The sequence below is a fragment of the Triticum urartu genome, chromosome 6A (genome assembly GCF_056163025.1).
Source record: "Triticum urartu cultivar PI428250 chromosome 6A, HENAU_Tu73, whole genome shotgun sequence".
Lineage (NCBI taxonomy): Eukaryota > Viridiplantae > Streptophyta > Magnoliopsida > Poales > Poaceae > Triticum > Triticum urartu.
The window spans coordinates 7,832,879-7,857,961 of record NC_141878.1 but is presented as its reverse complement, the minus strand read 5'-3'; the positions used below and the strand labels follow the sequence as shown (position 1 = coordinate 7,857,961).

The 25,083-nt window shown below is 43.8% G+C and overlaps 5 protein-coding genes and 3 long non-coding RNA genes across 8 annotated transcripts; 6 read left to right on the top strand and 2 right to left on the bottom strand.

Annotated features, from left to right (window-relative positions):
* Positions 1 to 1,968: 1,968 nt before the first annotated feature.
* LOC125516329 (DNA-directed RNA polymerase III subunit 2-like) lies at positions 1,969 to 8,649 on the top strand. The gene is made up of 16 exons (XM_087529460.1): positions 1,969 to 1,986; positions 2,539 to 2,678; positions 2,762 to 2,854; positions 2,979 to 3,051; positions 3,153 to 3,243; positions 3,346 to 3,398; positions 3,579 to 3,643; positions 4,348 to 4,453; positions 5,198 to 5,308; positions 5,503 to 5,562; positions 6,028 to 6,057; positions 6,237 to 6,287; positions 6,364 to 6,462; positions 7,295 to 7,378; positions 8,311 to 8,415; positions 8,500 to 8,649. Exons 1-16 carry the CDS (start codon positions 1,969 to 1,971, stop codon positions 8,647 to 8,649), a joined length of 1,329 nt encoding a protein of 442 aa, XP_087385586.1.
* A 79-nt stretch (positions 8,650 to 8,728) lies between these two features.
* Positions 8,729 to 9,254, top strand: LOC147963070 (uncharacterized). Its single transcript, XR_015607634.1, has 3 exons — positions 8,729 to 8,842; positions 8,975 to 9,091; positions 9,174 to 9,254. It is a non-coding gene; the product is annotated as an uncharacterized LOC147963070 (long non-coding RNA).
* Positions 9,255 to 10,257: 1,003 nt separating this feature from the next.
* LOC147963069 (uncharacterized) lies at positions 10,258 to 10,732 on the top strand. The gene is made up of 3 exons (XR_015607633.1): positions 10,258 to 10,358; positions 10,437 to 10,517; positions 10,592 to 10,732. It is a non-coding gene; the product is annotated as an uncharacterized LOC147963069 (long non-coding RNA).
* A 28-nt stretch (positions 10,733 to 10,760) lies between these two features.
* Positions 10,761 to 11,408, top strand: LOC147963068 (uncharacterized). Its single transcript, XR_015607635.1, has 3 exons — positions 10,761 to 10,852; positions 11,116 to 11,193; positions 11,272 to 11,408. It is a non-coding gene; the product is annotated as an uncharacterized LOC147963068 (long non-coding RNA).
* Positions 11,409 to 11,507: 99 nt separating this feature from the next.
* Positions 11,508 to 14,449, top strand: LOC147963067 (DNA-directed RNA polymerase III subunit 2-like). The gene is made up of 8 exons (XM_087529459.1): positions 11,508 to 11,594; positions 12,206 to 12,336; positions 12,456 to 12,519; positions 12,672 to 12,802; positions 13,278 to 13,403; positions 13,489 to 13,544; positions 13,729 to 13,799; positions 14,344 to 14,449. Exons 1-8 carry the CDS (start codon positions 11,508 to 11,510, stop codon positions 14,377 to 14,379), a joined length of 702 nt encoding a protein of 233 aa, XP_087385585.1. The 3' UTR covers positions 14,380 to 14,449.
* Positions 14,450 to 15,586: 1,137 nt separating this feature from the next.
* On the bottom strand, positions 15,587 to 16,210 carry LOC125513032 (putative invertase inhibitor). Its single transcript, XM_048678073.2, has one exon. The coding sequence runs from the start codon at positions 16,208 to 16,210 to the stop codon at positions 15,599 to 15,601; it is 612 nt and encodes a 203-aa protein (XP_048534030.2). The 3' UTR covers positions 15,587 to 15,598.
* A 1,085-nt stretch (positions 16,211 to 17,295) lies between these two features.
* On the bottom strand, positions 17,296 to 18,044 carry LOC125516326 (putative invertase inhibitor). Its single transcript, XM_048681805.2, has one exon. The coding sequence runs from the start codon at positions 17,899 to 17,901 to the stop codon at positions 17,305 to 17,307; it is 597 nt and encodes a 198-aa protein (XP_048537762.1). The 5' UTR covers positions 17,902 to 18,044; the 3' UTR covers positions 17,296 to 17,304.
* A 5,357-nt stretch (positions 18,045 to 23,401) lies between these two features.
* Positions 23,402 to 25,017, top strand: LOC125516325 (F-box/kelch-repeat protein At3g61590-like). Its single transcript, XM_048681804.2, has 2 exons — positions 23,402 to 23,724; positions 23,825 to 25,017. Exon 2 carries the CDS (start codon positions 23,848 to 23,850, stop codon positions 25,015 to 25,017), a length of 1,170 nt encoding a protein of 389 aa, XP_048537761.2. The 5' UTR covers positions 23,402 to 23,724; positions 23,825 to 23,847.
* The last annotated feature ends 66 nt before the right edge of the window (positions 25,018 to 25,083 follow it).

Here is a 25,083-nt window from a genome sequence, read left to right as displayed (position 1 = left end):
TTCAGGGATGTGGGGAGTGGAAGAGCAGACCTTGACCGAGACCCTCGGGCGTCGGCGTCGTCGCGACGGGCCGAAGCCGGCAAGGGCTTTCCCCCAAACTGGATCCTCACCACCAACTTTGCTCGCGTGCCGGGGACCAACTAGCCTTGCTGGCGCAGCCAGGACTCGGCGAGAGAGAAGCACACAAGCAGGGAAGAAGGCCAATGGCCAGATCTGGCGCTGTCAGCCATACCATGCCCCAGTCCACCGGAGATCCGTCAACCGCCCAACCAGATGGTCAACACCACACCAACATCGCTGCTCGCCGCAAATAGAAAAAAGTTGATCCACATCATTTTGATGCCATTGATCTCACCACACCACATCAACTTTTCTTTTGATGCCATTGATACTTTGATCGGTCGAGATTTCAATCCACAAAAAAAAGTTGATATGCTAAAAAATCAATTTATTTGAATTCCAACGCTCGGCTTACGTCCAACAACCAGCGCATGCATATATTAAGACAACGAAGCCCTTGGCATGTTCTTTTAAAAATGAAACACACGGCTCGATTGAGAGACCTCCTAATTGGCGCCTTCTACGCCGGTTCGGGGTTCTGGCACCTACGCGCTCGCAGATATGGACCGGCCCATCAAGCGGTGATGCGGTCGCTCACCAGGGCGCAACTGGTCAACCATTGACTTGTGGGAAAATAGTAAAAGAAAAGTCCAAAAAACCGCAAAAATAGGAAAAGGTTCATGAATTCAAAAAAATCTTGAATTTAGAAAAAGTTCACGGATCTGTATTTTTTTAGTTCACGACATTGATTTAATTTCCCAAGGATTTGAAAAAAGTTCACAGATTTGGAAAGAGCACATTGATCTTGGAAAAAATTCATGATTTTTGAAAAAAGATTGCGGATTTTGAGAAAAAAGTTAACAGATTTAAAAACAGTTCATCAATTTTGAAAAAATGTTAATGGATTAGAAGAAATGGTTGTGGATTTTGAAAAGAAAGTTGCGGACTTGAAAAGGTTGACCGACGACCCCCCGCCTCGAACTAACCGTGCAATTTGTTTCCTCGTCGCCGCCGCCGCCGCAGCCGACCTACCGGTCGCTGGCCGCGCCCGTCGCCAGCCCCGTCGACAAGTTCGCGCTCCTCCCCGCCTTCCTCCAGGTACCCCGCGACCCGCCCCGGCGCTCGTGCCCGCGGCATACGTTCAACGTTAACCCACTCCGTCCGTACACATGCAATTTAGGTTAAACTGTTCCCCACCTCGCCAAAATTGGCAGCGCGCCCTGCTCTCGGTCCAGTGGAAAATCCGTGTCGTGTACCACTGCTGTGATCCCCACCCGAACACGCCACATTTCCTCTTGATTTTGCGTGTCCAGTAGCTGTTTAATTGTGTCCACGGAAAGGGGACTTGCTATGCGTCTCAGGTCAAATCATTTCCCTCTTGCTGAACCAACGGCAGTGCGCCCAGTTCCCGGTTTAGCGGGAGAGCTGTTTCGGATGTTATGTATTGCTGTGATCCCCTTACAAGCGCGCCGCATTTGTTCTTGGTTGTTTGATCAGGCAAAATGCATCAACTGTATCGGTCATGGCACCATGTTTTTTGGAATATTCAGTTTAGTCCTTCCTGTTCTGAATTTGTATTGATCTGCATGTGGCGGGTGATCCAATTCATTCAACTGTGCAAAAGCTAAACATTGTTGGGTTTCTCTTCAGTCAAGTGCGCCACTCTTGTTCTCATTTCAGTGCAAATCTGTGTCGTATGCTATTCCTTCGATCCCAACTCAAGTGCGCCACTCTTGTTCTTTATTTCGCGTGTCCAGTGGCTGTGGCCACATTTGCCCTTGATTTATTTGACTGGGAGTTGCATAAACCGCATCCACCATGGTACAATGTTTTTGGAGTCTTTGGTCTAGTCTTTAGGTAAACATTTGCTCTTGATTGTTTGATTGAGGCATAAACCAAATCACGACAATGCCGCACCCGGCCTGTGTATTTGCATGAACAACACAATACAAAAGTGAATCATAGCTCAGTTAGTCAGGATTAGATATGTCAAATGCTAGTGTTAGTATAATAAGTCAAATGGATCATATGATCTGCAGAAATTCCTTTGCCTCTCTGTTTCTTCCCCTAAACAAAGCTCTTTTGCCCTGTACTAATATGCATGTGGCGCGAGATTGAACTGAGAAAATGCTAAATAGGCTTGGATTCCTTTTTGTTGTGCTCTCCTTGTCGTCTTCCCTTTCAACGGGGTTACTCATTTGATTTATGCCTCAAATCACATCAGTTCGTCTGCTTCGACACGTGTGTCATTTAATTTATGCCTCAATTCGCGTCAATTTGTTTGCTTCTACATGTGTGTCATCTGATTTATGCCTCAATTTGCGTCGATTCCTTTGCTTTGACATGTGTGTAATCTGATCTATGCCTCAATTCACGTCAGTTTGTTTGGTTTGACATGTGTGTCATTTGATTTATGCCTAGTTCATGTTGATTTGTTTTCTTTGACACCTGTGTATGTCCGGTTGATTGAACCCATAGGTCAGAGGTCTCGTGAAGGAGCACATTGAGTCCTTCAACTACTTCATCACCAAAGGAATGGAGAACATCGTGAAGGCAAATGACCGTATCGAGGCGCTCGAAGACCCATCCATTTGGCTTAGGCATGAAGCTGCTTTCCAGTTATATATTATATGCAGCCACTGTTTCCTTTATGTGTTTCCAGTCTTGTCTTATATGTGCTCTATTGTTTGCTTTCATGCAGGTACACTGGAATACGTGTCGGTGTGCCCTCGATACGCTCAGACTTTAGCACTGAGGCTCTCACACCACAAGTTTGCCGCCTTATTGATCGCACGTAAGTTTGTGCATCTTGTGGCACTATTGTTTTAATTCCTGTCTTTGTGCTATTAGTACAAGTTCTCCATTACCTATGTTCAACTGTAATGCGTGCTTCCCTAAGATTTTCCTTTCTCCTTCAGTTACTCCGCTCCTGTAACCGTTGCTATTGAATACACCACAAAAGTTCGAGGGACAACATCATATCCACAGCAGGTAACCCATCTAATGCCTGGTTGAAATGTCCAGCCTAGTCTTAAGTACCTCCTTTCAGTCTTGGTGCCTAAGAAACTTAGCCCCCTCCTTATTTTCTCCAGGGAAGTGCCATCATTGGGTACATGCCTATTATGCTTAGAAGTGGTGCCTGTGTTTTGAATGGAAAGGATGAAGATGAACTAGCAAGATATGGTTAGCCTCTTGTTGCTCTTGTGGGAAAATGCAATTCTTTCTTGGACAGAGTTACCATATTATCTTTTTGGTTATTTGATGGTTTTGCTATTGCGTCTATAGGTGAGTGCCCTCTTGATCCTGGTGGTTACTTCATTGTGAAAGGAAATGAGAAGGTAGCTAAAAACATCGATGCCATTTTCCAAGTTGTCTTGCTTTCTTGATCTTGAATAATATTCCACGTCGCTACTACCTATTGGATGGCAATAGTAACAGTGCCAACTGCCTATTTTGACACAGAAGTTTCTAACTGGTTTTGTGTTTATTAATGCCTCACTATATGTTTCCATGTCCAGGTCCTTATTATACAAGAACAACTATCAAAGAATCGTATTATTATTGAGACCGACATTAAAGGAAGGTCATAATCTTTGCTGAGTAACTTACTGTGTCCTTTGTTTACTATTTAGAATTTTGTATCAGCATCCAGCAGTTCCTTGTATTTCTAGGGTTTGAAAACTGTCAGTGAAGACATCTTTTGTCAATTACCTGTGTCTATGGCTATTCTCGACATAATGTAGTGCGCTTGGTTGGGTAGTTTACTTTAAGTAAAACATTTTGATGGATAGACAGCTGTTATAAATAGATACTGCACATTCATATGATTTTTGCTGTGAAGATAAAAAGAGAGAACCAATGGTAAAGGGGGGAGGATACTAATAGTAATTTATAGTGTATATGTTCTTGAATTATGTGGCAGTAAAAGGTAGTGTGTCGATGGCTTATGCTGTTACATTGGTTTCATGCTGTCTCCATTTAAAAGGTATTGTCACCTAGTGCAACTGCCTTAGTATGTGATATACCTTGTTTCTCCCGAATCACCATCTTTGAACTTGGTTCATTGTCTCGTTGAATGTTGAAGCAAAATAACTTGTCTAACCAACCAGCCATTTCTGAAGTTGCTTCTTTCTGTGTGATTATCAGCTTATCCGCATGATATTTCATTTTGTGTTCATGTGGGTTCTACACACTTTGTTCGCTGTATGAAATACACTACGGTTGAAATATTAAACACATTCTGCTTCGACTATTATAACAATGTGATTTTTGTTTTCTATCGATTAGGGTGACTGCATCTGTTGCGAGCAGCACACACCAAAAAAAAAGCAAGACCATTGTTGTTATGGAGAAGGAGAAGATTTATCTACAGTTGAATCAATTTACTAAGCTGGTACGCATTTGGTATCTTGTTAGTGTGTTAACTATTCCTTCCATTTAAATATGAGACTTTTTTCATCTTAACCCCTTGTTTATTATAGGATCACAACAAAATAAAGGTTGTATTTAATGAGTCACTTCTGTGTTAATTATTTTTAAATATGTTGTACCGATAACTTGTTGGCTAGTGCCCTAGTGGTATGGCCCCTTGGGTTTTGCCATGGTTTCACTCTATTATAGTCATGGTGGAAGGGATTGCTAGGTTGTGGAAGGAGACAGCTAGATAGGCAGCTTTTATGAGGGATCAATAGCTCTTGACTAGTAGAGCTGAAATCTTCTAGGCTTGCTTACTTGCTCTAGTCCTTTCACTTCATAGATAGAATTGGGCCAAACAAATCATTTATGATCAAGCCAACCACAGTAGAATCACTACTGACAGAAATTTAGGAGCACAACAAGATAGTGCCAGTTGAAAAGTAACATCGGCATGCCACTGGCATGTGGCCCACCGTCCCATCTGTCAGTGGTCATATCAGTGTTACTTTCCAGTTTATATATCTTTCCGACGTACTGAGCTAATCTTCCTGAATTTAAGCAATCACATCTTTTAAATAGAGCAAGACCTAGTACACTGAGTAGCCTTCTCTTCTTCATTGGCTATAGACCCGATGGCTTCTTAACAAATGTGCATAAGACCATTGATTCCTATATTGATATGGAAGGATTAATCTCAGTTTCTAAGCTTTGAATTCTGCAGATTCCTATAATGGTTGTTATGAAAGCCATGGGGATGGAAAGTGATCAAGAGATTCTACAAATGATTGGACGAGATCCAAGATATGGGGACCTCCTGTTTTTATCTATTCAGGTAATGTGTTTGTTGAGTTAAATGAGATCTCTCAAGGACTACATAATCATTTAATCTTTTGTCAAGTGTTCAAATATTTCTCTTGTCCTTGAGATTTACAATCTTATATTTGTATGTACCCTTTCCTTGTTCTTTTCTTCAAGAGGTTATGTCTTTATATTTTAGGCTATCTAAACAGTTTTTTACTTTCTTAGGAATGTGCCTCAGAGAGAATATATACACAAGAGCAAGCTCTTCAGTACATGGATGGCAAGGTGAAACTTCAAACTGATAAGCGCGTCTTACTATCATCCTTGATTTGAACCTTTCGTCATAGTTTGAATTATGCCGATCAATTTGCGGAGCAATAAATAGCTCCTGAAGTGCATTCTAAGATTTGCAAGAGTAGATCCCTTCACTACCCGGTCATGCATTTTCTTCAGTGTCCACTGCGGTAGTATTATGGATTTTACATTTCATTCTAATAAGAGCTGTGTACATTTCTACCATGTTCTCATTTCTAGAGGGGCTTCCTACCATTCTTGAAGAATTACATTAGTTCAACTACGGAATAAATATTTTACGTAGTTCGTAAAAAAGTTGTACTTGTCCTATATTTTTCATGGCCAGTTGGGGGGGGGGGGGGGGGGGGCGCTATAGGCACTACTACTTTTTACCATTACCAAAGTTTTATCTGTTTTTAGTTGCCAGTACATACTGAATGCGTCTTATCTTTGCAGTTGAAGTATCCGGATTCAGGAAATCTGAAGGTATGACCTAAAGCTCATATACTCTTAATTTCTATGTATGGTTCAGGACATATACTGTTAACTATAAGTTTCCACTTTTTGCTTCTTAAACTAATTGGTGTAGACTAGCTAATAGAGCTACAAAGTTGTATTCTTATTGGCATTAGGTTACTTCATCTCGCCCTTTTTGGCACTCACAGGAAAGTCGGTCAAAATCAATACTCCGTGATGTTTTTCTTGCGCATGTGCCGGTGAGATAAATAATTGGAACTCTAATGCCTATGCTTTGCAGTCAGTCCAGTCCACTCACGGCAATTTCACCTGTAGGTCAATAATGGGAACTTCAGAGAAAAGTGCATTTACACTAGCGTAATGTTAAGGCGCATGATGGATGCAATCTTGAATGCTGACACTTTTGATGATAAGGCAAGTTCAAGCCCCCCCCCCCCCCCCTGTATCACTTTAGTGAATGGGTCCTAGAAGAAGTCATCTATCAAAAGTTAGTTTCCCTGCCTTCAGCAATGTTTCATAATAAATGAAATCCCTGTAAATTTCAGCTGGGGCTCGCACAACCAAACATGACCGATTCTTACTAGTTACTACTATATAATTATAGCTTAACACACATGGTGGCTGGCTGATCCTTGCTAAACCTGACTGTGCAGAGTGATCTTGCTGGTATTGGAATCTCTATAGTGAAACACTGTCAGTTTGAAAACTCCAATGGTCATAATAAATTGTGATCTGGGACAACTTACTGCATGTTAACTCTGTTTTGGTCTCTACCCATCATCCGCCAAATCAGTTTGTTTTGTGTTACCTCCTATTCATAGTCTGCATGACCAAGACTGTACATTTATTGTTTCAATGTAATGCAGGGTAATGTTATGAAATCCTAGGGAAGCTTCTGTACAATGATTGACTCGTATATATATTGTATTTGGTGGCGATAGTTCATTTATCATCCCACCTCCCCTCTACCAAAATCATTGTTTGATACGTGGGGCCATATCTCCAGCCTTTGGCATCTCTGTCTGGAAGGGTTCTTCAAGCACACGAAACTGTCTTCGCAAATTTATACACATGTGAATCATTTAATGAATCAAATTTGCACGGTTGCAGGATTACGTAGGAAATAAGAGGCCGGAACTGTCTGGTCAACTACTATCACTGCTATTCGAGGTGTTTATTTTATCTAATCATTTCATTTGATGGTTGCATTATGTGATTTTCTTACTTGTGGCATTTCTCTGTGAAGGATTTGTTCAAAACAATGAATTCTAATGCTGTGAAGAGGATGAGCGCACAAAATAGTAAAGCCCAAACAGATAGTTTTAAGCAGGTATATATTTTTGGATGATCACTTGTGCCCCCTTTTTGCATTTTATTGCAGCGAGCCAGTGATGCTACTGTACCGCAACAGTTTGACGTTGCGCTCAATTCTTGTTGCACTATTTCTCTGAATTGTAGTCTATATGCAATCTAATTATATTGCTGCTAGCGTTTGCCTTGATTATAACTTACTAAGTGAAGAAGTATCTTTCCTTGCTACTCCCTCCGTTTGAAAATACTTGTCATCAAAATGGATAGGAAAGGATGTATCTGGAACTAAAATACATCTAAATACATCCCCTTTTATTCATTTTAATGACAAGTATTTCCGGACGGAGGGAGTACTTTTTCAAAGCTCATAAACTCGACTCATGAAAATGCTTTTGAAACTACAAAGCTTGTTAAGCAGATCCACAGAGTTTTTATCATCTTGAGTGAAAATATGAAATGGATCAGCTGTCTGCTCGTAAGGTGGGAGGCTTACCCATCGATTTTGCATGTAGTTAAATTAGATGTTTTTTGGACACACATTTTTTTTATTTGACCTTGCAAGCAAAACTTAGACCCCACAATTAGTTGGCCTTTTCGAAAACCGCAAATCAATACTTATTATGTGCTGGTGTAATTCAGTCCTTCCATAATAGTATTATGTTGCTTAAAGCTTAAAGTAATCTTCTCCCTTATATTTGACGTTGAAAGTTTGCATCCTTGAAATGCCACTACTCCGTACCATATTATCTGATAAATGACATGCCAACATAATATGAAAATACACCGGAAAAATTCATTACTCTTTTATTCTTGCTCTGCACATTATATTGGAATGTGTTTAGCTGTTCTAACACTGAGAAATGTGCTGTAACATCACTAACCATGTAAAAAATCCCTTTGGGGTGCTCAGACATACGTAGTATCTTAGATGTATAACTTCCTTATTTGCAGATAATAGAGAAGAATATTACCATAACCTCTGGTTTAGAGAGGGCTATTAACACAGGAAATTGGGACATAAGCCGATTTGGGATGAGTAGAAAGGGAGTATCACAGGTTCTAGTTATTCAATCCTTTCGATCCCTCTTCTCTGATCTATAGATATTTTGGGATTTAAGTTTCTCTTTTGCTTCTGTGCAGTCTCTTTCTAGGTTATCCTACATTGCATCTGTAGGCTACATGACGCGCATATCACCGCAATTTGAGAAGACTCGGAAAACAAGTGGACCTCGTGCGTTGCAACCTAGCCAGGTGAGGATAGATGTTACTACCTATGTTTCTACTTCATAAAAAAAACAGGAATATACGTGAAGATCAGAAACCTAAAAACTGTTTACATTTGCTTATGTAACTATTTTTGTGACAGTGGGGTATGCTTTGCCCATGCGATACCCCTGAAGGGGAACTTTGTGGATTGACAAAAAATTTAGCTTTGTTGGCTCATGTTACAACAGATCAAGAGGATGGCCCACTCATAAATCTGGTTTGTTGAGGCGCAACCCACTGCAATTTTTTCTTCATTCATTTTCACTTGCTTTCTTGACATCCATTGTATGAAAAGTTCTATGAGTTGTGAGCAATCTTATATCTTCCACTTTTGTTCATTATGTACTAGTGTTATAGTCTAGGTGTGGAAGATTTATCAATTCTATCAGGAGAAGAAATTCATGCACCAGGTTCATATTTGGTCATGTTCAATGGATTAATACTGGGGAAACATAGGCAACCTCAGGTCCAATTCCTTATAAACCTTACATATACTTTTTCTCATTTCTTTTTAGAGTTTTCGTTAAGCCATCCATGATGCTTTTCAGATATTTGCTAATGCTATGAGAACATTGCGTCGGTCAGGCTACATTGGGGAGTTTGTAAGAATTTTTGTAAATGAGAAGCAGGTATTGTTTGTTTTCTCTTGATTTCTACTAGCTTACCATGAGTACTAGCATTACGCTCATGAATTTTGTATTCCTAGGATAATAGTGTGTTTTGAGAATATCAAATAACAAAAACAGAAATTGACTCTACTTAATACGGGCCACTTCCTGGGAAAACTACTAAATAAATCAAACCTAATTCATTAATGTAAGTCACTACTTCATCTCCAGACCTGGGGTAATAGCTTCTCATCATACTGATGTGGGTACATTAGTTATATTAGCGGACTTATTCCATCTTAGGGATGTCCGCACATTAATGTGGTATGTGAGCTGGGAGTTATGAAAGAAGCTTCAAACTCATGTTGTTCATCTCTATTTATGATGGTACTAGTTATAATTTATTAGTTTAAGCTTGTTACGCTGACTTATGCACCAAGGAATGAAATTACTGTTGCAAGCTAGTTTCAACACACAAGAACTTCAGGTCAAACAAGAGGTAAGATCTTTAAGATATATAATCATTAGCAGCTTGATAAAAACATTCTCATTACATAACAAGTGTGGAGAAAATGAGTTTGTGTTGGCGTTGTTTTTCCCTTCTGGAATCAATTTGATGGCTATACAGTGATTGTGGCATGCGACACAAATATTATGAAAATATCAGTACTCAGTAGTACCCGTGTGATCATTTTGTAGTTAATTTCTCCCTCCAGAAGTTGTACGTTGTAACAACCTTTCTAACTGTATATTGTTGAAGATAATTCTCTTCATCTTATAATTTAGGTTCCTCACATATAGCAAACAGTGGTTATATTTTTCAGTCCCACAATCTAGGTGTCTTAGTCAATGAGTACAGTGCTCTTTCTGTGGTTGTACCTGAAATTGCAAAATGGTATAAATAACGCACCTTGTGGTAGGCTCCTCCCTGAGTTTGTATTGGTAGTATTTTGTTTGTGATCTGCATCTATTTTTCTTGTAAAGGATGTTTTGGATCTAACTTGTTTTTGCCATTTCTAGCATTGCATTCACATTGCCTCTGATGGTGGCCGTGTTTGTCGCCCACTTATAATCGCTGATAAGGGGAGATCAAGTGTCCAAGAGCATCATATGAAACAACTGAGGGTTAGCAATTCACATGTTTTCTGATTTATTTGTTGTGTATTTGTAATCTAGACCTCAATTGATTTTCTTTCTTTCTAGGATGGTATACTCTCATTTGATGATTTTCTGCGTGATGGGTTGATTGAATATCTTGATGTCAATGAAGAGAATAATGCATTGGTATAACATGATTCTTCTAAATTCTTTTGTAGTTTGTTTAATTTGTGATAATGTGTTTAATATCATTCAAACAGATTGCATTGTATGAGCATGAGAATCAAGATGATGTTCAGAGAAGCAGAATCACACACATTGAAATAGAGCCCTTGACTATACTAGGAGTTGTGGCTGGACTTATTCCTTATCCACACCATAACCAATCTCCACGTAACACTTATCAGGCAAGGATTTGAATTACTGCTATACGTGATGATTCATTCAATCCCACGCTTACATTTTCTAATCTGCAGTGCGCAATGGGTAAGCAAGCAATGGGCAATATTGCATATAATCAGGTAAGAAGCAGCTTGAGCTGTTTTTTACAATTTAATGCCGCATTAGTTTTTGCTTCATTGCACTCACAAGAATGCAGCATGAAGTGGCCTGGTTGGTTGCAACCTGCGTACACATTCGACCATTGAAAAGGATCTAACTCACATGCCTGGATAAATTAATTATATTCCCATCAAATAATTTACAATGTTGTTATACTCTGGCCCTTGTTATAAGCTGCTTCCCCTACTAACGTGAAATAATGTTTCTTTGGAATGTGCTACAGTTGTTCCGGGCAGATCCTCTACTATATTTGTTGGTGTATGCGCAGCGTCCCCTGCTTACAACGAAAACAATCGAGTTGGTTCGTACCTGCTCCGTTCTCTCCCATCCTCATTTTAAATTTTGTATGTATAACATATTGTACTGCATTTCTTTTCAGGTGGGATATGATAAGCTTGGGGCTGGGCAGAATGCAACTGTTGCTGTCATGAGTTACAGTGGATATGATATTGAAGATGCAATTGTAATGAATAAATCATCCCTTGATCATGGTTTTGGTCGCTGCATAGCAATCAATAAGTAATGTTATGCTTCAAATACAGCTGCTCTTCCTTTTACTCTGTTTTGCTTCTTATAGTGAATCTTTGGTTCTTATCCTAAAGGTACAAGGTCACTATGCAGAAGTATGGAAATAATATATCAGAAAAGAATGTTAAACCAGAGAGGGATAAAGATGGTGTTTTGATGAAAAAGAATATGCAGGTACGAAAAGCACCGACCATTCATATTAGCTGAATTTGAAGGAATAATACTACAGTCCACCTTGAGATGCGAGGGAAAAGAGGTTTTTTTAATATTCATTCATATTGAGCTATCTAAATTTTCCGGAAATGAAAGAAAGCAGAACCCCATAGAAACAGCCTGTCGAAGGTTGAGATATTTTTTCCAAATAGTTACCTCAAAATTCAGATAAATTTATGGATTAATTTCTTGACCTTCTTTCCAAAGACTTCCATAGTTTTACATCAGCTGTTCTCATTTCTCAACATACATTATTTCTGTATCTCATCCCCACCCATATAATTTTTAATTCAAATTGGGTTGTATATGGACTGTCATCAAAATGGCATTGCTATTTAGTTACACCTCTTGATATTTTGACTTTTGACTAGGTAGTTTAAGTATTTTATGAGTTTTGTTTCCAACAGTTTTTGTCTGTCTTTTTTATTATTCTATGTATGCATTTGTAATGGATGATCTGGTTGATAGGGGCTTGCCAGGCCCAAACTGGCTAAAATTATTCGCATCCTCTAATCTGTCTACTCGATATACATTTTTCACTATAGTTCCTAAAAGCCAGGGTTTTGTGACAGGCATTGGATGAAGATGGATTTGCGGCACCAGGTCAAATAATCCGCAATCATGACATCTATGTGAATAAGAAAACTCCCAAGATTATTCCCGATGATACTGCAAACAGTCCTGCCGTTAGATTAACAGACAGGTGACAATTGTTATTTTTTTGTGCTTCTTTTTAGCATGCTCCATCTATTTTTTGGCTCCGAAGTTTTGCTGTTCAAGAATGTTATATGTTCTCAGTCGCTTCAAACATTATTCACCCAGGGATTACAAGGACTCACCTGCTGTTTACCGAGGTGATGATGGCGAAACTACTGTAGTAGATCGTGTAATACTTTCATCAGATACAAATGACCAATTGACCATTAAATGTATGATCAGACACACTAGGCGGCCAGAGGTAGGCCCTATTCGCTGAATCCCTTCAATTTCATGTATGGAACGATGAATATAAATTTTGCTTTCCTGTTTGTGACCCAGGTCGGTGACAAATTTAGTAGCAGACATGGACAGAAAGGTGTTTGTGGTACCATTATTCAGCAGGAAGACTTCCCCTTCTCTGAGAGAGGAATATGCCCTTACTTAATTATGAATCCCCATGGATTTCCAAGGTTATATATTTGGCTTGGTTATATTGTATACACGGTTCCTTTTTTTATTGATTTATTTTAAATCTATTAGCTCTTGTTTGTGACTCTAGAACTGCAACCATTGAGTTGGGTGTTTTCTGTTCATGTCTTATGTAACTAATACGAAAACTTGACTCTTCTTTTGTTGAGATTACACTTTTTTAATGTGGAAACAATTCAGAAGTCATGTTTGTGGGTTTAGCTGGAGACATCATGCGCATTTTGTCTTCTGATACAAAGCTACATGCATTTAAATGTGTATTCTAGAACATAAAGTTGGAAGATACTCATGCGACGGGATCTTGACTTGTGGAGTTATTATTTTGATACCTAGAAATAAATCAATTTGCATAGTTATTCCTTGTTCTAGGTATTGTGACACTTGTTTAGCTATATTGTTTTGCTGGTTAGTGTGGAAATATTCTCAAGCCGGACTGACTCTTTGTTTGTTCACTAGTCGTATGACAATAGGCAAAATGCTTGAACTTGTTGGGGGGAAGGCTGGCGTTTTGTGTGGTCGATTTCATTATGGCAGTGCATTTGGTGAACCAAGTGGTAATGCTGATAAAGTTGAAGACATGAGGTAATAGCATTGTTTTGGTTGCCATGATTATTCTTCTTGAATGGTTTTTTAATCATTCTTTAACATTGTTTCCACTGTGTACTAGCTATATTCTTGTCAAGCACGGCTTCAACTATCATGGAAAAGATTTATTGTACTCAGGTGTGTTTCTTATATCAAGTTCTGATGAACTATATATTTTTATTTTACTCCAATTCTGCGTCGACTAGATTTAACTGAACTAGAAACCATGATAGTTGATCATGCAAAATTGCTATTCGTGTGCACCACCTGCGGCCTGGCCCTGCCAGGGTTCCTAAGAGTTGATCTTTTCCCCCATTTTCAGGCATTTTAGGCCATCCTCTTGAGACTTATATCTTCATGGGGCCAATCTACTATCAGAAGCTGAAGCACATGGTAGGCATACTTTTCTTTGTTCCGCTCTATTTTGCTTCTTAGGAGACGCTATGGATATTGCAAAATGAGCCTGGATCTATTCCCCAGGGTGCGCACAGTGCCTTAGTTTAATAGTTCATAGTGTAGATTAGTAACAGCATTCTAGTGCATCATGGTCAGAACATTGCATGATATATTAATTATTTCTTAAAGGTGTTAGCAGGCCTGAACTATGCTTGGCAATTCCCTAATCTTATAGTTTGTGGGTCTATTCAAGCTAATGGGTCATACTACTGCCCTTTCAGCTTGCGGGAGATCTCATTTGTAACTTCTTGTATAGCTCTGTAAATACGCATGTATATGAATTCTGCAGGTTCTTGATAAGATGCATGCTCGAGCTAGTGGACCACGAATTACGCTAACCAGGCAGCCTACTGAAGGGCGAAGCCATAATGGAGGTTTTACATCTTCCTTTATATATGCCGTGGTTAAATGAGTATGAAGCTTACTGTTCCCTATTGAGAATTTTGCTCCTCGTCTTAAAATATGTTTTTTTTATTCATAGGCCTGCGTGTTGGTGAGATGGAGCGTGATTGTTTAATTGCGCATGGTGCCAGCATGCTAATATTTGAGCGTCTCCTACTATGCAGTGACCCATATAAAGTGCAGGTAATCTTTGAAGTAGATTGTGATACATTAAGTAGGCTTGACCACTGGTAGCATGCAAGGAGCATAAGTATGCATACTATTGCTGTTGGTGTTGTCGCATCCGTAGTCTTACTCATGGTTGATTGGCTAATCTGGCATTAAAAGCAAAGAATAATTGCGTCTGAGAACTCTGAAAGATTGTCGACTGTCTTATTTGTGGTTGCTCATGTTCTCCAGGTCTGCGGAACATGCGGTTTGTTGGGCTACTACAACCATAAACTCAAGATATCATTTTGTTCATTCTGCAAAAATGGGGAAAATATGGCCCAAGTGACCATGCCATATGCCTGCAAGCTTTTGTTTCAGGTACTGCGAAGAGGGAAGCGAGAATGGTTCTTTTCGTGACCATTATTAAGTGTTTTCTTGTGATTTTACTTACCCTCTCCTAGTTAAGGGCATGAAGCTGGACCGTTTGCCTAATTTTTGTTGCTCTGATAACCCTCATCTCCTTTTAAGTTGCTTGTGCACCTCTGAAAAACCTTATTTGTAAATCTACCTGCAGAAATTTTCGTTGCCCATACATACCTCTATACGCTCTTATATTTCTTTACGGAGGGAGTAGTTCTGAAACCTTATTAGATTCTGAAACATTATTTCTAGAACCAGTGTTACTGCACGCTTGAGTCCTGTCGTATATGGTGAACCCCATCTCATTGTGTCGTCTGGCCATCTTTTTCAGGAACTGCAATCGATGAACGTTGTACCACGCCTGAAATTAACCAAAGAATGACTTGTAACACGATTTGTGGACCGTTGATCTCGAAGGGTGATTGGAGCGTCTGAGGTGAACCGGTCCGGCGTGATTCTTGAAGGCTGAATGTGTATAAAAAAGTTTGCCTGAGACATCTTGGCATTTTTTTGTTGTATATATTTGAGATGCGAAATTAGTTCTGTAGCTGCCCTGATATGAAGATTAAGTAACATGTCAGTTACATTGGCATGTTTGTTTCCACGACTGTGTAACAGGTAACTTGATATGTGTATACATACTGCATAAATCCTCTGTCGCTTGCAACACAGATGATAAAAGAGTCACATTACATACTTGAATAGAGCAATGTATGCTGAATAGAGCAATATGTACTAGTGACATTTGCTTAATAATTTGTTATTCAGAGTAATGAGATGATGGCGAGGGAGATGACGGCGTGCTGGAACAGGCGCCGACTCTCCCCTTCCATGGGCGGCTGCAATCCCTGCTCCTTGAACTCGTCGTTGCAGGTCACAGGTGCGTCGGTGGTGGCGGTCATCTTCGTCTTGGCTTCGGTGAACCTCCCGTCCTCGATGGCGGCGATGGCGTCGTCGAGGTCGGCCATGGCGTCGCGGAACACGTCCATGCAGGCGTTGAGGCAGGACCACCTTGTCGACTGCGTTGCCTCCTTGGCCCGGAGTGCTGCAATGCCGGAGTCCATGCCCTCCACCCCTGCCTGCACCAGCTTGGCCGAGATGAGGGCGAGCCCGTGGAGGCTGGCGTCGCGGCTGGAGGGGTCTGCCGAGAGGGAAGCGACGCAGAGGGCGTAGTCCACGTTATGGTTGTTCTCGCCGCATCTCTGGCAGGTCTCGGCGATGATATCGTCGCCGTAAGGGAGTCGGATGATGGCGACGGTGGAGGACATCGCCGGGTGCGGCAGGAAGGAGAGGGCGACGGAGGTGAGGAGGAAGATGCAGCTAGGCAGCGACGACATCTTGGCTTCGCCGCCTCTACTCGGGGGTAGCGGCCACATTGTTTTCTGCTATACATATAGTGAGAGGAAGAGAAGAGAGAGGGAGGAAGAGACAGGGGTGGAGGAATCAAGTTGAAGGAGGAAATGGTTGGTGAAGCGTGTGAGGAAGACGGAGTTGCAGGTTTGAGGCTGTGGCTTGCAACTGAAACCAAAGGCTAGTCCGTTATGCTACTCTTCCTGTCAAATTCAGATATTCCCAAGGCAAATCATCTGAATCTCTTTGTCAGGATTTGTTTCTAGAGGTCAGGATTTTTTCGACGAACTCAATCATTGAAGATTTCCCTGCGAAGAAGTATGATCCGTATAACGGTCTGCGCGCTGACACACATTCTGGTTTCACCAATCAAATCAGAAGTAGTAGTAAAAAAAATTCCCCACTGAATGAGATCAAGGTTTTGGTTACCAAATGAGGCAATTTAACTGAGAGGGACTGATAAATGTGGTTACCACGGTTATCGAGAAATACCGACAAATACCGAGAATATTTCGAGCAAATTTTATAGTTGAATTTTGAATTCAAATAAGTGAATGAACGAATATTCAAAACAGAGACCTCTCAAAACAGAAACTAGGTTGCTACCAACATGCCATAACCAACTCTCATTGCATTAATTAGATCCTACATACTTTACTGTAAATCGAGTGTTTAAATTCAAAAAATTAAAAAAATGATATTTTTTGCTTGGTATGGTGATTAATCGAGGGGCACGGAAATACGCGATAACCATGGGAAATCTTGAAATTTCGACTGGTAACCAAAACTTGAATGAGATACACAGTACACAAGTTCATCTTTGTACAGAGAGAAAACAGAGGTGATGAGTGAATCCATCTTGTTATTATAATTGCTTTATTTATTATCTGATGATGAGTGAAACATGGTCTACAATATTTGCTTTTATGGACAATCGATCGAAGATGTGAAGAGAAGAAAAAGAAAATGGGGTTCAACTACACCTGATTATATATAATTAATAATGGTAATAATCAATAATGAACGATGAGTGATGGTGACGATGAAATCCAATCCAATCCATGCAAGAAGAAGACGACGACGACGATCCGATCCATGGAGGCGAGGCGACGATGCATGATCATTTGGCGGCGGCGTGGGTGAAGCCGATGGCGATGTGGGCGAGGCGCTCGTACTCGCGGTCGTGGGCGGCGACGGGGACGGCGCGCGCGGGGGCGCCCCTCCAGGCGTCCTCGCAGCTCCGGGACGCGCCCAGCGCCGCCATGAGCTGCTGCATGGCCAGGCCGTACACGTTGGCCTGCAGGTTGTCCAGCGCGTCGCGGAGCAGGTCGGCGGCGCCGCCGTACTGCTCCAGGCAGTGGTCGAACCGGGCGCGGTCGGCGCCGGCCTCGGCCTCGAGCTCCGCCAGGTCCTCGATCTTGGCCTCCGTGCTGGCGGCGTGGTCCACGGCGATCCTCGTGGCCAGCACCGCCAGGCCGTGGATCCCGGCGGACGCGGAGGCGTCGGCGCTGCGCGCGTCCGCGTTCAGGGACCGCACGCAGTGGTCGTAGTCCACGCCGTGGTGCGTGTCCGAGGCCCCCCGGCACGCCGCCTCCACGCTCACCGGGGTCGCGCACGACTCCGGCGCGTCCCACTCGCCCTCCGCCGCCGCCAGGAGGGCGGCGGCGAGGAGGAGGACGCCGACGATGCACACCGCGGGTCGCGCCGTGAACCCCATTGCTGCGCCTGCTCCGGCCGGCCGGCGATCGAGCTCTGACCGGGGGCTGATGGATCAATCAAGCAAGAAGCTAGGAAGAAGGTTGCTGGAGCGAGGGCGAGGGAGGAGGAAAGGTCGATCGAGAGGCGAGCGCGAGGCGTGGGAATATTAATAGCTAGGGGGTTGATCGATCGGGGAAGACGAAGATGGAGGAGAGGCGGGGAGCAAGCCTCGGCGCCATTTCTGCACGGCCGCATCACGATCGAGCTCCTGTTTTTAGCCATGGCCATGCATGCACGCACCACGCAAGTTTGAATGCTTCAGCCATGCAAGAGCGGAGAGGGAGGAGAGACGATTGGGAAGGCCCACCAGGCAGAACGGTCACGAGCAACGCCGACGTAGCCATGATTAGCTGAGTGCATCTCAGCCGTCCCTTCTAATTTAGCCCCTGAAATGGACCCTTATATCTTAACTCTTATATTTGAGGAATTAAGAAAAACACAAACATAACTGAAACTCTTAAACTTAACTCTTCAAACGAACTATATCCCATATAAAACCCTCTTTCTTTCTTATTTTTTTTCTTCTTCCTTTCACACGGCCAACTATGACTTTTCGGCATTAGAGGGTTTCCATGAGCTACCTAGTACCTAGGATGGATGTTTCACAAAGGTAGCCTCATCGTGCGCGACACGTAAGCTTGTGACGAAGCAGTAACCAAAGTAGTTGAAATTCATCCTCCGCGGGCCATGGCTTGGGCGCTTCCTCATATGAATGGGTTCTTCCCCTCAGTCCCTCACCCTTCTCCCAGTGGTGTTATGGCACCGCCCGGGAACGTAAGGATTCATCGGAATCGGCAATGGCGACATGCATCCACTCTTCCTATATTTTCCTTCTTGTACATTGAACTTTTTCTCTGTGTATGTGTCCTCCGAGTTTGTTCCAACTTTGCTCCTGGTTCGGAACGATGGGAGGAGCGACGCCGGGCTAGGGATGACGAGGAGGTCCCCGCTATGGCCAAAGACGGCGAAAAAGATGAAAAAAATAAAGAAACCCAAATCGTCAGCTTTGCGCCGGAATTTAACAACTGGAGGTCGGCGGGGATGTCGGGGTGTCGGCTAGCAATGTGGCGTTGTCGCCTGAGGCAAGGAGCGCGGTAGGGGTAGCGCCGACGAGCGAACGAGGGAGAGAGCCCGCGCGGGGGAAGGGCCAAAATTATCCTAAGAAGTGGCCGCACAGTAGGGAACAACCATGGACCCAACAACACAAATCACTCCCAGTCCCCTAAGCAAAAGACCTGCACCACAAAGAGGTTGAATTTGATAGCCCTAAAGCGGAAGAATTGTGCAAGGTTCCAAGCCGGCATCATCTCACGGTAGAAGGCCGACTGATGGAAGTTCTTAGTCGTTTGTCCCTATCTAGCACGAGCCAATGAACACCTTCCAGAAGAACATGTTCTTCTTCATCCATGTTAACATCATCAAATTCCTCATCGTGGAGATCTAGCTTCTCAGAGAAGTTACCCAAGATTGTTGAAGTGCCCCCTTGGGAACCGATGTCGGTAGAAGATTACGCATCAGACACCGTCGACATCGATCCAGACCTAGTGAGGGGTCAGTCAAGGGAGTAGAGGGCAACCGACGGGATGTAGCGATGCGAGATTGGATGGAGTCTGGCGATGAGGGGTCGCTTGGAAGTATAAACTCAACGGCGAAGAGAGTTGCTGAGAGGAGACCTAAACCATAGTCGTTGATGAAAGAACATGCGGTGCCCCATGTTTGGTTTTGGTAATTGATGACAATCTCTATGGACTAATGGTTGCCTTGAGTTATATTTGAAAGTTTTGTCCATAGGCTTTTCTTGGAGTACATGTGTTGGTTTCAAGGAGAGTTGGTGTCGACCAAGGTGCTATTCAAGGAATTATCCAAAGATTGGTCATGTGAGTGTTGAGCTTATTGCAAGCATGTCTTGAAGAAGAAGATTGTGTGATCATTCATGTCTACCTTCAAGACATCATCCAAATGAAGAGAATTAGAAAGATTCAAGGTTGATCAAGATTAAGTCAAGAATGAATCAAGTTGATCAACACACAAAGCATAGAAGATGTACTGAGGGATCAAGTGATCCCATGGAATGGTAAGCATTGTCCATTACGCTTTGTTTGCTAACCCATGGTTTTTGTGAGAGTTCTTTGTGGGGTTAGGTTGCAATGTGCAAGTTCAAGTGGAGCATCACGAAGAGATCAAAATGCTTGAAGCTTGCCGTCCATTATGGTAACAATGGAGTTATGAAGATGTGCCGAAGAGTGGCTCACCCATAGTGGAGTATGGGGGAGCAATCAACTAGTCTTCATCGAGCCAGCACAATCAAGAAAGGTGGTCCAACTTGAGGAAGTCAAGATCGTCATCATCTAGATCAAGTGGACTATGTGCAAGACAAAGATTTGCCCTTGATAGGTTTTCTATTTTACCGGTCTCATAGTGGTGGTTGGGAGACCGGGTTATAGGATCGATTGCCGTACTATCAAGGGGGGCTCTCGATGAGTAGCTTGATCGTATCGTTCGTAGAGAGCTCAATCCATTGCATCCTTGCATCATCTTTGTTGGTTCTTGTTTGGTTCTCTTTGTGAGTCTTACAGCTTTTGGTCATCTTGATGACAAGCTCGAGTTCATCGAAAACGGAGTTCATATGCTTCTTCTATGATGTTTTCGATGTTGGAGGTTTTGCCGGTTCTTCTAGGTTGGAGATTTCACTTCGCTGTTTTGATGCTACTCGTCGTCTTGTTTCCAACAAGCTTGAGTTTGCTCAATTCAGAGCTCATATGCAGAAGTTTTGGCAGTTCTGGTTTTCCTTGGAGTATACTTGTTTTTGTGGAAGTGGCTTTAGGATGGCGCCAACGGTAGTACCGCTGGGCCAGAGCGGCAGTACCACGTATCACCACAAGCGGTAGTACCGCTGTCCCACAGTGGTAGTACCGGCCATGGCCATAAGCGGTAGTTCGGCTCCGGTTCCGCGCTGGTACCGCCTCGACTCGAGACGTGGTTTTCTCGTGTCGGGTTCGGCGGCAGTAGGAGCGGTAGTACCGCTCATGTGCGGTAGTACCGCGGCTACCACCACCCCTAGTGCCGCTCAATGGCCATCCTCTCTGTTCCTTCTCCCTGTGCTCGTGGTAGGCGATGTGCGCTGTCCCAGCGGTACTACCGCTGGGCCAAGCGGCAGTACCACTGCGGCCAACGGTAATACCGCTGGCTCCAGCGGTAGTGCCGCTCATACGGCTCTTCCTCGCACTCTGTTTCGCTCCGCTCTCCGTGCTCTACCGCCCGGGCGGTAGTACCGCTCCCCTGAGCGGTAGTACCGCTCGCGCGCGGACTGAGCACATAACGGTTGGATTCGGGAGCTCCTATAAAAGGGGGTCTTCTTCCCCATTCAACCTTATCCTTTGAGCTCGTGTTTTTCCCCATTGTTGACCTTCTTCGAGCTTGCCAACTCTCAATCCCTCCATGGATTCTTGCTAGTTTTTGAGGGAAAAGAGAGAGGAGATCTAGATCCACATTTCCACCAATAACTTTCTCCTCTATGTGAGGGGAACCCCTTAGATCTACATCTTGGAGTTCTTGGTGTTCTCCTTCTTGTTCTTCCTCTCATTTTCCTCCCTAGCATTAGTTGCTTCAGTGGGATTTGAGAGAGAAGGACTTGGGCATTTCGTGTGCCCTTGCCATTGCATTTGGTGCATCGGTTTGAGTTCTCGACGGTGATATGTGAAAGTTACAAGTTGAGAAGCTTATTACTCTTGGGTGCTTGGTACCCTTGAGCTTGTTCCTCTTGGGTGCTTGGGCGCCCTAGACGGTTGGTGGTGTTCGGAGCTCAATCATTATGGTGCAAACCTCCGGGCAAGCGTCGGGGTCTTCAATTAGGTTGTGGAGATCGCCCCGAGCAATTTGACGGGTACCGGTGACCGCCCCCAAGGGTCGCCAACATGTACGGGTTCGGTGACCGCCCCCAAGGGGTGCCATTTGTACGGGTTCGGTGACCGCCCTCAAGGGTCACTTAATGGAATCACGGCATCTTGCATTGTGCGAGGGCGTGAGGAGATTACGGTGGTCCTAGTGACTTCTTGAGAAGCATTGTGCCTCCACACCGCTCCAAACGGAGATTAGCATCCGTAATGGTGTGAACTTTGGGATACATCGTCGTCTCCGCGTGCCTCGGTTATCTCTTACCCGAACCCTTTACTTATGCACTTTAATTTGTGATAGCCATATTGTTTCTTGTCATATATCTTGCTATCACATAGTTGCTTATCTTGCTTAGCTTAAGTTGTCGGTGCACATAGGTGAGCCTAGTTGTTTTAGGTTTTATGCTTGACAAATTAATCGCTAGGTTTATTCCGCATTTGTTCAAGCCTAAACCGTAATTATTTTAGAACGCCTATTCACCCCCCTCCCCCTCTAGGCGACATCCACAATCTTTTAGTTGAGCTTGTGCCTTTTGGGATGGTTAGATAGGGAGAGGAAGTGGTTCATCAGCTTTAGTTTCGACAAGTGAGCCGAATTAAAAAAAGCAAACCATAAGATTTTTTTTTGTCATTTTGTGATGCAAGTTATACCTTTTCACTGATTACCGAGACGAAGAAAAGTAAAGCATAGATATAAATTGCAAAAAAATACTATTTATTTATTTATTACTTTATTTCACACTTGCTTTCTTCTTCGACGGTAGTATCCATATCTTGGCCACTTTTCCTCACTCTTTCTCTCCACCTGACATCAGTGCCATCAATCGTTGCGCATCTACGGTTAGTCGGGTATCAAGATGGCAATAGGGCCTCGAAACCCGCGTCCCCGCGGGTTTTTACCCTATTAGAGGATGGGGATGGGCGACTTTCTATCCCCGCGGAGCTGCTCGTGGGCACATTATTAAACCCGGCATGTTTCACGGGTTTAAACCCGTTTGAGTACTATCCGAACCCAAAATCCGACAAAACCCGTCAAAATACATTATTTAGCACGCACCGATCCATCTTGACTCAAGTGGCCCAAAGCCACAGTGCTTGAGGAGCCGAGCCCCACAACATCGAGGCCCTGGAGTACAAATCAACCCCTCACTCGGTCGATGCAGTGTTGCTCGCTCTTTAGGACTCTCTCTCCCGCACAACACGACATCTAAACCTAAACTTAGGTCCCCAGCCATCGCCTGCTGCTGTAATATGCTCCTGTTTTTCTTCCAAATGTTGTTGTTTTCATTGACTGCTCGTGGGGACGGGTTCCCCGTGGGTTTTGAAAATCCAATGGGTTTAGGGGATGGGCAAAAATTTAACCCCACGCATGTTGATGGGGACGGGGACGGGTTTGCATTTTCTCGTGGGGATGGGTTTGAGCAAGCAAAACCCGGTGGATTTCGTCCCCGTTGCCATCTTGAGTCGGGTAGCCGTCGTTTTGTCACCCAACATCACTTGTATCTGGTCATGCGCTTTGTGTGGATATATTCATTCCCCTAATTTTTGAAAGCAAGTCCTCAGGAAAACTAAAAGAGCGGGTGATGATGTTTTTTGTCCTCATGTCGTTGAAACGTTATTTCTATGTGTTATTAACCTACGGTTTAAAAAAAATCCTAAAGTATGTTAGAGTTCTTTCGATTTTACATGAAAATATTTCAAAAACTAGTTGACTTTTCTCAAAACATCTCAGTTTTTTTTTCAAAATTAGCTGGAAAAAATTAAACGCTTATTTTCGAAAAAAAGAGAAAAGAACGACGCGTCTCCCCCGACCTCCGGCGAGTTCCCTCGCCCTAGCTCCTCCAGGCGACCGACGACGGCGGCGCTCCGGCCCGGCCCTCGGAGAAACGGTGAGTAACCCTGATCTTTGCTGCTTCCCTCCGACATCCTTGCTCTCCCGATTTAAATCTGGAAACTTGTTGACGGCTCCGTTCCTCTCATCGCTGTCAGGAACCCTAGCTCCAGACTCAGGTATGATCCGCCGGCCGCTGGAGGACGAGGACCTGCTGGAGGAGATCCTCCTCCGCCTCCCTCCGAGTCCATCATCGCTTCCCCGCGCGTCAATCGTATGCAAGCGCTGGCGCAGCATTGTCTCCGACCCCGAATTCCTCCGCCGCTTCCGCAAGCACCACCGGAAACCCCCGCTCCTGGGCCTGTTCAGCCCCGAATCCTCTCCGGGTGCCAGCGCCTTCAGTCCCGCTCTGGACCCGCCCGACCGCATCCCTCCCAAGCGCTTCGCCGTGCCCAGGACAGCTCATGACCGCTGGGACGTGCTCGGCTGTCGCCACAGCCTCGCCGTCCTAGCCAACGTGCCGCGGCGCGTGATCGCCGTGTGGGATCCGCTCACCGGCCGACAGCGCCGCGTGGCCTTTCCGCCCGGGCTCGGCTCCGTCCCTTGGGTGATATATCGGCAGGCCGCGGTGCTGTGCGCCGATGCCGGAGAAGGGCACGTGCACGGCGACTGCTTCTCGAGCCCGATCAAACTGGTCTTGGTCTGGGTTGTCGTCATAAGCAGGCAAGCATGCGCCTGCGTCTATGAATCGGCCACCGGTTTATGGGGAGACATTGTCTCTACAAAGATTACACCTCAGTTTTTTGACATAAAGCCCGCCATCCTTGTTGGGGATGCACTTTGCTGGTGTCTTTCTGGTGGCGATGCCCTTACATTTGGTCTTGGAACCCAGAGCCTTGGTGTGATCAAGAAGCCGATACTTTCCCCTTTGACCGACTTGCGCTACGGAATGATTCAGCTCTTCCGGACAGAGGATGGTGGGCTTGGGTTCGCGCATTTGTTGGCGCACACCATGAAATTATGGGTGCTGGGATCAAACCGTGACGGTATTTCCAGATGGGTGCTTCTGCAATCCTTTCAGCTGGAGGAGCTCTTTCCACAGGGAACGTTTAGTGACTTCGAATGGGCAAGGATGACGGGGTATGATGAGGACACAAATGCGATTATTTTGTCTACGGCGATTGGCGACTTCACGTTCCAAGTTGACACGGGCGAGATCAACCATATTATTAAAAGAAATGGCAGACGTTGCCATGCTTATTATCCCTACAGAAATTTCTATACCGCGGGTAATGCCTCCCTATCTATACTTTTGGTAGAGTACTTGATTTCTGTAATATTGTTCATGTGATTGAGGATCAACCAGATATATAAGGATACGTTGAGTTGTTTGTTTGTTTGTAGCACCAGCAATCAC

Excerpts from the sequence above, each read along its gene's own strand:
- LOC125516329 (XM_087529460.1), top strand. Across the intron at positions 2,855-2,978 it reads TGCCGCCTTATTGATCGCAC|TTACTCCGCTCCTGTAACCG; the intron begins GTAAGTTTGTGC and ends TTTCTCCTTCAG. Across the intron at positions 4,454-5,197 it reads TGAATCAATTTACTAAGCTG|ATTCCTATAATGGTTGTTAT; the intron begins GTACGCATTTGG and ends TGAATTCTGCAG.
- LOC125516326 (XM_048681805.2), bottom strand. The coding sequence starts at position 17,901 with ATGGGGTTCACGGCGCGACCCGCGGTGTGCATCGTCGGCGTCCTCCTC.
- LOC147963067 (XM_087529459.1), top strand. The coding sequence starts at position 11,508 with ATGCAGAAGTATGGAAATAATATATCAGAAAAGAATGTTAAACCAGAG. Across the intron at positions 12,337-12,455 it reads GCCGTTAGATTAACAGACAG|GGATTACAAGGACTCACCTG; the intron begins GTGACAATTGTT and ends TTATTCACCCAG. Across the intron at positions 12,520-12,671 it reads AAACTACTGTAGTAGATCGT|GTCGGTGACAAATTTAGTAG; the intron begins GTAATACTTTCA and ends TTTGTGACCCAG.
- LOC125516325 (XM_048681804.2), top strand. The coding sequence starts at position 23,848 with ATGATCCGCCGGCCGCTGGAGGACGAGGACCTGCTGGAGGAGATCCTC.
- LOC125513032 (XM_048678073.2), bottom strand. The coding sequence starts at position 16,210 with ATGTGGCCGCTACCCCCGAGTAGAGGCGGCGAAGCCAAGATGTCGTCG.